Source organism: Numenius arquata, chromosome Z (assembly GCF_964106895.1).
Source record: "Numenius arquata chromosome Z, bNumArq3.hap1.1, whole genome shotgun sequence".
In the NCBI taxonomy this organism is placed as follows: Eukaryota; Metazoa; Chordata; class Aves; order Charadriiformes; family Scolopacidae; genus Numenius; species Numenius arquata.
The window spans coordinates 29,033,706-29,046,260 of record NC_133616.1 but is presented as its reverse complement, the minus strand read 5'-3'; the positions used below and the strand labels follow the sequence as shown (position 1 = coordinate 29,046,260).

General features: G+C 41.0%; 1 protein-coding gene across 1 annotated transcript; it reads left to right on the top strand.

Annotated features, from left to right (window-relative positions):
• The first annotated feature begins 6,464 nt into the window (after positions 1-6,464).
• TMEM252 (transmembrane protein 252) lies at positions 6,465-8,148 on the top strand. The gene is made up of 2 exons (XM_074166340.1): positions 6,465-6,742; positions 7,818-8,148. Exons 1-2 carry the CDS (start codon positions 6,465-6,467, stop codon positions 8,146-8,148), a joined length of 609 nt encoding a protein of 202 aa, XP_074022441.1.
• The last annotated feature ends 4,407 nt before the right edge of the window (positions 8,149-12,555 follow it).

Here is a 12,555-nt window from a genome sequence, read left to right as displayed (position 1 = left end):
TAGTCCTCATCTTTCCTAAAGGAGTATATATGGGCAATGTCATATGTCATATGTTTGCATGCTTATCTGAGCCCTATTTGGAAGTATCTATAGAAGGTATATGTCTTGCTTTGATTCCTTGCACAAAAACATATTTTACCCTTAAAATTCACTTTAAAAACCAAAGAAGGTTAATCCTAGGACAACCGTCTTCTGCATGAATGAAGTATGTAGGGGGAACGAATGGAAAAAAGAACAGATTTTTGGAAAACTGACATATAAATTTTGAATGGAAATATTGCTTTTGCACTTTCTCCCAAAGTAACTTTTTTCCAAAGACAGTTTACACTGTCATTAAACAACAGTCAGCTAATTACAGACAATAGCACTGCTTTCTAACAAATTTGTGACTGTATACTAATTTGCGATTAGAAGTCTGCCAAAATCTTTATGTCTGTAATGGTGGATTATGAGACTCTCTGTAAGATGAACACTTCAGCTGGCACACCATCTATGCTTTCAATGCATGAACAAAAGGGAACTTGTTTCCCATACAGAAGATCCTTATTCAACAGGGTAAAATTCATCCATGTTTGCTAAGCAGTGCTGTAAAATTGTTTCATACTCAGAAGACATGCAGATGCAACTGTCCTTAAGGCACCACTGTGCAGCAAACTGTTGGTAAAGGCCAAAATGGAAATTACTGCCCTACATACCCTGTAATTCAGACTGCACATTCAGTCACCCTGTTTTACTTATGGCTCTAATTATTACATCTAGGTAAACAAATGGCAAAACCTTTTGTATTTCTTTTTTTTTTTTTTTTCATTTTGAAAGCTTTCTAACTTCACTGTACATGTGACAATTTTTAATCCTTAATTCTACAGAAAAAACCATAATGCCTATTTCAATAGGAATGCATATGATATTCATAGCTTTCCGAGGCTCTTAGATACCATGAAAGATGTGATATTGTCAAAGGTGTGAGTGTGAGAAAATTCAGCATGTCTGTGTTTTCACTTCTAGACTGGGAACTACTGAAGACAGTCCAGCAGAGGGCTACAAAGATGATCAAGGGACTGGAGCACCTCTCTTATGAGAAAAGGCTGAGAGACCTGAGTCTGCTGAGCCTGGAGAAGAGAAGACTCAGAGGGGAGCTCATCAATGCGTAAAACTATCTAAAGGGTGCGTGTCAGGAGGATGGGGTCAGGCTCTTTTCAGTGGTGCCTGGTGACAGGACAAGAGACAATGGGTACAAACTGGAACACAGGAAATTCCATCTCAACATGAGGAGGAACTTCTTTACTTTGAGAGTGGCAGAGCACTGGGACAGGCTGCCCGGAGAGGTGGTGGAGTCTCCTTCTCTGGAGACATTCAAAACCCACCTGGATGCATTCCTGTCCAACCTACTCTACGTGAGCCTGCTTTGGCCAGGGGGGTTGGACTAGATGGTCTCCAAAGGTCTCTTCCAACCCCCACCATTCTGTGATTCTGTGATTCTGTGATTGCTTCTATTCTCGTTCACTCTTAAAGTCTCCTATGTTCTCAAAACCGTTATAATTAATTCAGGTATGATATGGAGAAAAGACTACGTCTGCAGAGCTTAAAATCATTTCTTATGCCCTCAAGTGCAAATTTTTAATGAATACTAGAATTGATAAAGAGAGGCCCATTGGTAAAACTGCACTGAATTATTGACAACAACATAGAATATCTCTTGAGTCACATATTACCAATAAATTATGTCAACTAAGGGTGCTAGAATGTGAGAGAAGAGGAAACAAAACTGGTTTAAATTCTGAGTGTTCATTTAACTAAAAATAATACATTTTAGACTAGAGCAAAACAGATAATCTTGAAAATTCTGGTAAAATATCAGTTTTTAGTACCAGCAGTACATGTTACCTGAAATATATTATTATCTTATACCAGGTATTGTCATATGATATGCAGCTGGTACTGCTACATCCCACATATTTCCGTTAAAATGCTGATTTTTTTAATTTTCTGATTTTAAAGTTTTTCATTTTATTAATATTTTTAAAATATGCTTGTGTTTCACAACCTTCATAAAACCGTCTATGATATCACAAATTTCTTTTTGAGTGGCATAATTCTAGCAACTCGTTTGTAAGAAAATTGTCTTACAAGTTTCAACAGGATACAGGATAAGAAATGACTTTTCCAAGTGAAACGCAAATTGCAAAACAATTGCAGTCGTCAAATCATCCAGTGGAACATCCATTAAGTCCATCTTCAGTCGGACTTCCTAAGTGATTTTTTTTGTGCGTCTGGGCTGCTGCCTTTTGACCTTGGCCTGCAGCCAGTTCTACTCAGCAACCTTTACACCATGTTAGCTATTCCCTTTTCCCACCTGATCCTCATTAGAAGCAACTTTCTTCCTGTTTTGTAAGAGAAATAGGAAATCTGCTCATTCAGTCTAACGCAGTCCAAGACACTCACTGCCAATAAAACAATCTAGCTGCAAAACATTAGGGGAGTTGCAAAAAGGCCATGAACAACATTACAGGAAATCATAAGTGATGGAAAATAAGAAAAATAATGGAACCCTGAAAATTAAACTGCCTTATGGGTTATTTCATCTTCTCATCTTCTCATTGTTTTTCTTTACATAGCGAGTATGTGAGATGCAGCAATTTAAATCAAGTGCTATTTTCAACGATAAGATATCCGTAGCCTGTCATCACAGACTTAGCTGACCTCTTGCAGAAAGCACCAAACTTCTGCAGCTTGCAAAAACAGGAAGCTCTGTGAATGTGAAACAACTGGCAGATGCATACCTTCCCCATAAAAAGATTGCCTTCATTTCTTCTTTTCCCACAGCACCACAAGGGACCGACCCTTCATTCCCTGGTGACCCCTCCACCCACAGCTTTCATGCAACGTTGGGCAATCCTCTCTTCACTGCACCTCACAGTCGCACTTGGCAAGAAGCCTCACTCCTGCAAGCCTGCGGCCTCCCCGGGTGGAGGGATTCTGCCTTCACCATTCTGTGGAGACGGTGGCTGCCACTGACAGATCTCACTTGCTTCTTTTGAATTTTTTTAGAGTTGCTAGGGAACTGGCTGAAATAGAGAATTGATTTATTTTTCCAAGGCTGAAGCTGATCATGCAAACCTGTGCTTCCCCCCATGTAACGTGTAGCCTAGTCACTGGCTTTTGATTCTTCTGGCATAAAGATTATTTAATCTTTGTAACTTCTTCATTAAAGATTTTTCAGAATATCTCTTTTTATCTCTTTTCCTAGCATAGAAAGGGAGTCTATCTGATTTCTTACATTTTTTATTTTTTTTTACAGAATATCATCTCCTCTCCAGCTTTTCCAGTAGCATTTAATTCAGCCTGCTTCACCACAGATACGATGCTGTCATGTTCCAGCTACAAAATTAAAACATGCAGATCAATGAGTGCAGATTAAGAAATACAAAACAGGAAGTAAAAGGTGTTTTCACCAATGTAATTATTTCAGTAAATATTATGTGGTAGTGGAAGGACAAGTACTACAGAAGATATGAATTACAGTAATTACCTGAGCTTTAGATAGCAGTCACAGATGACTCTAGTATTTCTATTTATGTGTATGTGTGAGATCTGAAAGATCTGAAACATCAAAAAATGGAAGTAAGAAAAATTCTTCCATAAAGTATGTTTAACAGAGAAGGAGAAATTGCAAATTTACAGGAAAAATGTTATTGTAAATTCAGCTGGATCGCTTAGCCTATGCAGAAAACAGATTCCTGCACTAGCAGGGAGATGAACTGGTTGGGGAAAAGTGGCTGGAGAGCTGCCCAGCAGAAAAGGACCTGGGGGTGTTGTTCGACATCCAGCTGAATATGAGCCAGTAGTGTGCCCAGTTGGCCAAGAAGGCCAACAGCACCCTGGCCTGTATCAGGAATAGTGTGGCCAGCAGGACTAGCGAAGGGATCCCAAGCACAAATATGGGTTGGGCGGAGAATGGATTGAGAGCAGCCCTAAGGAGAAGGACTTGGGACTGTTGGTAGACAAGAAGCTCAACATGAGCCAGCAAAGTGAGCTTGTAGCCCAGAAAGCCAACTGCATCCTGGGCTGCATCAAAAGAAGCGTGGCCAGCAGGTCAAGGGAGGTGATTCTGCCCCTCTAATTTGCTCTGGTGAGACCTCACCTGGAATACTGCGTCCAGCTCTGAAGTCCTCAGCACAGGAAGGACATGAACCTGTTGGAACGGGTCCAGAGGAAGGCCACAAAGATGATCAGAGGGCTGGAGCACCTCTCCTATGAAGACAGTCAGAGGGAGTTGGGGTTGTTCATCCTGGAGAAGAGAAGGCTCCAGGGAGACCTTATATCAGCCTTCCAGTATTTGAAGAGAGCCTACAGGAGCAATGAGGAGGGACTATTTATCAGGGAGTGTAGTGATAGGACAGGGGATGCAATTTTAAACTGAAACAGGGGAGATTTAGATTAGATATTAGGAAAAAATTCTTTACTGTGAGGGTGGTGAGACAGGTGAACAGGTTGCACAGGGAAGTTGTGGATGCCCCATCCCTGGAAGCATTCAAGACCAGGCTGGATGGGGTTTTGAGCAACCTGGTCTAGTGGGAGGTGTCCCTGCCCATGGCAGGGGGGTTGGAACTCGATGATCTTTAAGGTCTCTTCTAACCCAAACCATTCTATGACTCTATGATACTATTCTATAGCTGTACTTGGTCAGAATGTGTGGCAGCTCTGTACCAGCTGCCATTGCCTTATAAATACTCTGATTTGTTGCAAATTAACATCCACCACATCTGGATAAAGAAGGGGCAGAAGAGTACAGCACTGGTCAAGCAGACATGAAACATTGCATGATACCATAAAGCTTCTGTAAGATAAAATGTGAGATTGCATGTTGTGGTGCAGCACATACAGATACAGCCTGGGACAGGGTGACACTGGAGACCCAGTGCTTTCAGGACTCCTGGTCAGTCAGAAGTCAAAACTCTTTCCCCTAAGTGGAACATCATGAGGCTCAAGTGCCATATGGAAAGTGCCTGTAAAAAGCTTCCTCCTCTTGAGCTGCAGGGAGGGTCTACAGCAGGAAAAGCTGGAGCCTTCCTCATCCCATCAAATGAGACTCTCTCATTCAGTATTTGCATAAATGACCTACAGCATCTAGACCCAAGCAGTATATTAGAAAGGTTTATTGCATTGACTATGGAAGTCCTACAGCTGCCCCAGACTGTGGTTGTGAAATAAAGAGTCCACAGTAGGCACTAAGAAACCTTCATATAGACCATGGCAGAAAATTCTCATAATCATTTGTTGTTACCTGTGTGTAACTACCTCATTGAATATCACCCAGCAACACCTGCAATAAACTCATTATTGCAATCAAGTTTTGATCCTATTTTTAAATGATCCCCTGTTCTGATTTGCTCACTGTGTGCAATGGAGATTTTACGAAAAACCTAGGTAAGGTCCAGTTAATTACTCCATTGTTGAAAATATTCAGAAACTTAATTAGTAATGTTCCAAATAAGGTAGCACCAATAGACAAGCCAAGGTCTGATTACAGAGTTTTCTACGCCCTGTCAAAAACTAGTGGGTATACTCTCCAAGAGAAAATTCGTAGGCTAATTCTAAAGATTATTTTTTCCATTGGAGATAGCAATATTTAGAGCTAAAAACTGTTGGTAGCAAGCATGTCTGAATTTCAGATGTCTAAGTATATTTGGAAAACTGATTATAGATGTTCCTGCATAGCTATGAGCAGTGATCCTTTTGAAAATCAGTCAATAAATATTGGTGGAAGAGAGAAGGGAATAACAGTAAAGGAATCAGAGTATAATTGAACCTGCAGACAAAGAAGATTTCTTGTATGCCTATGTATTTTTTTGACACTATGCAATTTTGATTTATTTCATTTTATATACTAAATTCATTGATTATATCACATTGCAAGCTAGAAATTTATCCTTTTGCAAAGGACTATTAAAAATATGAAGGCAGTTGAATAATGTGTTAAAGATAGGAGACAAAAATCCAACAAAAGGTGAAAATGAGTGATTAAGAAAGAAGTATATTTTCCCTTCAAACTTTTAACAGGGAATTATGAGCAGTGTTTTTCGTTGTTTGTTGTGGGGTTTTTTTTTAGACAAACAAATACAGGCCTCATTCATAACTAGCAAAGTGTGTAAACAATTACAAATTGTAACATGCAATGAATGCAGCAGTTCGGTATGCAATCCGAAGATTACCTTTGTAAAGGTATGCTGCAGGAAGTTCCTGTTTCCTTCCTTAAAGTAGGTTTAAGATTACAAATTAATCTCAAAAGAGATTAAGAGTATCTCAAAGAGTTAATGAATATCTTAGAACTGCCTGTTTCACTTAATTGTCCTAAGGTCAGTTGATCCTGAAGTATATAAAAAACCAATGCACGAAGAAACACAGTTGAACCAGACAGCAAACAAACAGCAAACAGGAACCAAGAGCTGTGTCTGCTGGGAAAGATGTCAAAATGTGTTTTCACCTTCGTTCGTCTTTTTGTGCTCTTACTTGGTTTCTCCATTATTTGTGTGGGAGTCCTTTGCATTTCCACAAGCTCCTCCACATGCAGTTGTGGAAATAATGAGCTGGTGGTTTATTGCCTGTTAACTCCAGGGGTCTTTCTCCTTGTGATTGGCATTTGCTGGAACACTTGCCACGAAGTTTTGAAATACAGGGGCCCCTTCAGCATCTTCATTCAAAACCCCAGCCGCAGAGAGCTACGTATCAGCACTATAGACAGGTATGTGTTGCAGTTCTGCTGCCGATGAGCTGGGAGGGAGGGATGTTGCTCTGTAAACACACTCTGAGAAGAAAGAAGCTATACAAACAAAGTGTTTACAAAATAAATTTTAAAAGTAGCCATTTTATTATATTTCTATGGAAAGAATGGTAGTCAGAGATTTGATTTCCTAGAGCAAGCAGCAATGTGTAAACAGCAATTTTTACACAATATTTGTAAGGTAAGGTATATTACAAGAAACACAGCAGTTTGCACAGAGTGGTCTAAAGCAATGCATGGAGGGAGCAGGTGAAGCTATGCCTACGTCATTATTTTCATCTCAACAGACAATCCCAGATGTGCTGCCGTGGGATATCTGCTTGTATTACTTATTACCAGTGAGGTACACAGGGAGGTTCAGTTCCCTATATGGTCCCTGTTAGAGTTTTCTTGTATAATTGACCCTGCTATTTCTGAGCAAAGTCTGATGCTTTGAGAGAGAGAGAGTTTCTTAAACTGACTGGCAGTAGGCCTGACAAAAGTCTTAACAGGGTCATTGGAGACAAATTACTTTTCTCGGACTGTTGTGGAAACCGCACCAGAAACACTGACAATGGGTGCTCCAAAAGCACTATGAGAACACCATTCAGCAAATTTTGGTTAGATAATCAGAAGCATGCAAAATGTATTTTAAAACTGTGGAAAACAATGATTACTCTAATAATAAATAATTCACTAATTTAATTTCTTTGGACAGTGACCTCTTTCTTCTCCAAATCAAACTTTTATCAGGCCCTTGTGGAAATACTCACAAGCATCAGTGTTTGTATGCCATGGCTAGGAACTCTCATGAGGAAGGCTTGTCTTTTTAGAATGCTGTGTTCTAATAAAACATTTTACAGAATAACATAGGTAATGATGCCAGCTGTTTTATATTAATATATTCCATTGATCTAAACATATTTATGTTTCCTTTTACAGTTTAAGCCTCATCTAAACTTTGGAAACATAACAGACAAAGCATCTAACCAAGCTCTCTGAGATAAATCACATTTCACCATAATGTCTCTTTTTCTGGTTTGTTTTTTTTTTTCAGGCCTGACTTCTATCCCCACTCCTATGAAGATAGCACAGATCCTGAAAAACAGACCTTACCACTGCCAATTGCCCCCATTCTGAAACAGCAAGAAGCCATCAATATCCCTCCGCCTCCATATAGCGAAAGCAGCACAGAGTTCATTAGTGAAACTAATGAGCAGGAGCAGCCACCACCTTACAAATTAGCTGTGGGGCAGCTACAGCAGCAGCAAACAGCTGACCAAGACTCAAACCCTGGAAGGGAGTCAGAATCTCATCCATCCACACAAGAAAAGAGTTACCAACAGGATACGGATTGCCACGGCACCTCAGAAAGAGTCAGAACATGAGACAGGCAGTGGGTAAATCCTGTGTCTGAAGCAGGGAAAATAGGAAGAAGACGTGTGCCAGTGTTCTCTGACAGTACATCACTTAGGGTGAAACTGCCCAGGAGAAGCATTGACCATTTGTGTGTTCAAGTGGAGTTGGAGGGGATATATACAAATGTTCTCAGTGTCTCAAAGCAGAATGAATCTCTACAGAGGTAAAAACGATAAGACTGTATCTTATAAAAGTCAACATCCCTGGCAATACAAGTTTCTTATGCTGCAAGATAAATGAAGCATCATGCTGCCATCAGTCTTAAATGTCTTCTGCCTCATAAGGAATGTTGGCTGAAAGTCCTTATTTGTGGGTTTTTAACAGTAGCTGGCCTGGGAAACCTATGAACTCAGCTTTTGTTTGGAATTTGTAAACTGTTTATTATAACTGATTATTTTTGTATCATATTTCCTTTCAAGTTACTTGTTTTATTCTAGGGTACTAATATCTGGTATTTACTATTGAATTAATGAATAAATTTTGTATTCAAAACAAATGCCATGTATTTGCTTATATGATACAAGGTGTCCATGGTTAAGGATAAGCACACAACAGAATACATGTAATACACTTCCGAGCAGCTAAACAGAAAACCCTGGTTATGCCCACAGCTCCTCTAAAGAAACTAGCAGTTGCAGGAGGAAGAACTTTCTCTGATTTGCTCCTCTATTCTGTCTCTAAAAGCAGTTGCTGCCACTACAGCTTAATCGAGACTGTGGGAACTAAAAAAGAGGTCCTGTATCCTGTTTCTGGCACAAGTGACCTCGTGGTTGGGGAACAAGTACGAGAACAAGGACAGGCTTGGACTCATGCTTCCTCTGTTAGCTGTTTCCTTCCTTCCACAAAATCACTGAAGCAAATTTGCATCCAGACCACTGTCATCCATAATTCCAGATGACAAGAAAAATTTCATGGACATTCACTGCAAAACTGACTATAAGGCAAAACTGAGTTTTGCTTTTTTTTGCAGAACCAGCGAGATAGATAGATAGAAAAGTTATCACACTTTCCAGATGCTCACATAACCTAAGTCAATGACTTTCCATTATGGCTGCATATACATTAGAAATCAAGATGTGGTGATGGTCTTAACAATGAGGCCAGGGAAGTGACAATCGCATTAGTTTTTTCTTCCAAAGAATTTCATTCTTTATGGGAAGGACTGATAAACCTTCAGCTGATGTAAGGAGAAAGTAAAGCAGGATAAAATGGGGTGAAGAAACTACAGAGAAAGGAAAATCAATTCAACAAGTTGAGGAAGAGAAATGTATTATAACAATCACAGGCTAAAAAAGAGTTCCTGAAAAAAAGGTAGAAGATAGAAAATGTCATCAGCATATAAAGACTTTTTGAAGTGATTGAGAAGTTGCACAGCACAGAGAACAGTAAAAGTCAAAGTAACACTGCACTTTATTTCCAAAAGAGTTGAAGTGAGGATATTCTACACCAAGTTACCTTGTTATGGTCTTAACTTCCTAGCACTATTATATCTGCACCTTGAAATGCCTTGCTTCTTTACTCCAGGGCCCCGGATCCTGAAGGCTGTGTGCACTGCACAAGTATTGGTGCAGGGATCAATCACAGCAGATGAGGTTGATTAACCAGGAGACCTCCTGTGGCAAAATGCTTGTCCTGTGCCAGTTCAACATTTTTTTTTTTTTCCTGTGGAAATCTTACTTTTCCACCAGATAACTTTTAAAGCAAGACCATATGAATGGGAAACAATTGAGACTACAGGTAGCTCTGAGAGCAAGTACTGCAGGAGCACCACTGAAAGTTGCTCTTGGACCACCTTGCTATAGGAAATGACATTCAGATTCTTTCCACATAGTTTATGGACAATTACGAAGATTGAATCCTCTCTTCCTTTCCCCCAACCCCAGGGCAGTCCTGCAGTGCCCCTTTTTAGTTCCAGCCTTCTGCATATGTTGTGAGGTCTCAATGGATCCAGAAATGTGAAACCAAAGATAACTGCATCTTCAACCTGTAATATGGAAGAAAGTATTTGAGACATGAAGGTTATTGAGATAAGAAGACAACTGAGGTTAATACCTAATATTTTATTTGATACAATCAGTTTTTCGGTTTGTCTTTTCAGCTAATGAACTATTTGGCTATGAGCTTAATGGAAAATGGTGCAGGCAATCAGCTCAAAATTTTCAACAATCTTAAAGCAGCAAAAGCTTTAAACGGTTTGCATTTGATCAAACTTACTAGCACAAAGTCATCTTTGCCAAGAATAACAGCTGGAAGTTTTAGGTTAAAAGGAATTTTCTTTGGACTGGAGGATCCCAACAGGTCAAACTAAGGCTTCAGAACAGGTTCTTCCAGTGCATTGACAACAACTTCCTGACACAGGTGACTGAGGAGCCAACAAGAAGGTGCATGGCTGTCCTGATACAATATCAGAAGAAATGAGTGGGCATATGAAGACCTTTGGTGCAGCGATCAAGAGATGGTGGAGTTCAGGACCTTTAGAGGAGGGACAAAGGCAAAAAGGGGGACCAAAATTAGCAGAGCAGAGTTTAATCTCTTCAGAGATCTGCTTGGAAGAACGCCATGGGTTATGGCCCCAGAGAGAAGATAGGTCCAGGACAGCTGTTTGATTTTCAAGGACCACCTCCTTCAAGCTCAGGAATGGTTCATCCTAACACACAGAAATCAAATAAAGACACCAGGAGGCCTGCATGGGTGACCAGGGAGCTCCTGACTAAACTCAGATACGAACAGGAAGTGTATGATAATTGGAAGCAGGGACAGGTGACCCAGGAGGAGGAATATAGAGACACTGTCCAGTCATGCAGGGATGAGATTAGGAAAGCCAAAGCCTTCCTGAATTGAATCTGGTGAGGAATGTGAAGGGCAACAAAAGAAGTTTCTACAGGTACATTACGCGAAAGAGGACATGGAAATGCTGAAATGCTTCATGCTTTCTTTGCCTCCATCTTCACTGGTAAAACCAGCCTTCAGGAATCCCAAGGCCTTGAGACAAGAGGAGAAGTCTTGAGCAAGGAAGACTTAACCTGGGTGGAGCAGGATCAGGTTTGGGAGCACTTAAACAAACTAGACATACACAAGTCCATGGGATGACTTGGGATGCATGCACGGTGCTGAAGAAGCTGGGCCATGCCATTGCAAGGCCACCCTCTGTTATCTTTGAATGACTGGGAGAGGTTCCTGAGGACTGGAAGAGAGAAACTGTCACTCCTGTCTTTAAAAGAAGAAAGAGGATCTGGGTAGATACAAGCTGGCTAGCCTCATCTCAGTCCCGAGAGAAGTGATGGGGCAACTATCCTGGAAACCCTATGAAACCCATGAAGGACAAGAAGGTGACTGGGAGCAGTCACCATGGATTTATGAAGAAGAAACAATGCTTAACCAATTTGATGGTGTTCTACAATGAGATGACTCACTCAGTGGATGAGGTGAGAACAGTGGATGTTTGCTTTGACTTTAGTAAGGCCTTTGGCAACATCTCCCATAACATCCTCATAGACAAGCTGGCACAATACGGTTTAGATAAGTGGACAGAGATGTAGATTGAAAAGTGGCTGAACAGCTGGGCCCTCAGGGTTGTGAACACTGCCACAAAATCCAGCTGGAGGCCAGTTACCAGCAGTATGCCCCAGGGGTCATATTGGAACCAATACTGCTTAACATCTTTAACGAGTGCACCCTTAGCAGCTTTGCAGATGATGCAACACTGGAAGGAACAGCTGACACACCAGAGGATTTTGCTGACATTCAGAGGGACCTGGATGGGCTGGAGAAATGGCCCGGCAGGAACCTCATGAAGTTCAGCAACGGGAAATGCAAAGTACTACTCTTGGGGAGCAATAAACAAAGGCATTAATACATACTGAAGCCAGTGGGCTGGAAAGCAGTTCCACACAGAAGGACCTGGTGATCGCACGCTGGGCATAAAGTTGACCACTTGCCAGCAACTTACCTGCACAGCAAAGATGCCCAATGGCATCCTAGGCTGCATTAGGAAAAGCATCACCAGCAGCTGGAGTGAGGTGATCCTTCCGCTCTGCTCCACACTGCTGAGATGCATCTGGAGTGCTGTGACCAGGTCTGGTCTCCCCAGTACAGAAGAGACATGGACATACTGAAGTACTTCCAGTGAAGGGCCACAAAGATCAAGGTACTGGAGCATTTGTCATATGACAAGAGGCTGAGAGGGCTGGGAGTGTTTAGCCTGGAGAAGAGAAGGCTCAGGAGGGATCATATTGATTTCTATAAATACCTGATGGGAGAGAAAGAAGAGGATGGAGCTGGGCTCTTCTCAGTGGTGCCCAATGACTGGACAATAGGCAATGGGCACAAACAGAAACATGAAATTTCATCTGAACACTCAAGAAAGTTGGTAAGTT

Bases quoted from the DNA above. Each gene is read 5' to 3' on its own strand.
- TMEM252 (XM_074166340.1), top strand. From the start codon at position 6,465: ATGTCAAAATGTGTTTTCACCTTCGTTCGTCTTTTTGTGCTCTTACTT. The intron at 6,743-7,817 runs GTATGTGTTGCA...TTTTTTTTTCAG, and splicing joins CGTATCAGCACTATAGACAG to GCCTGACTTCTATCCCCACT.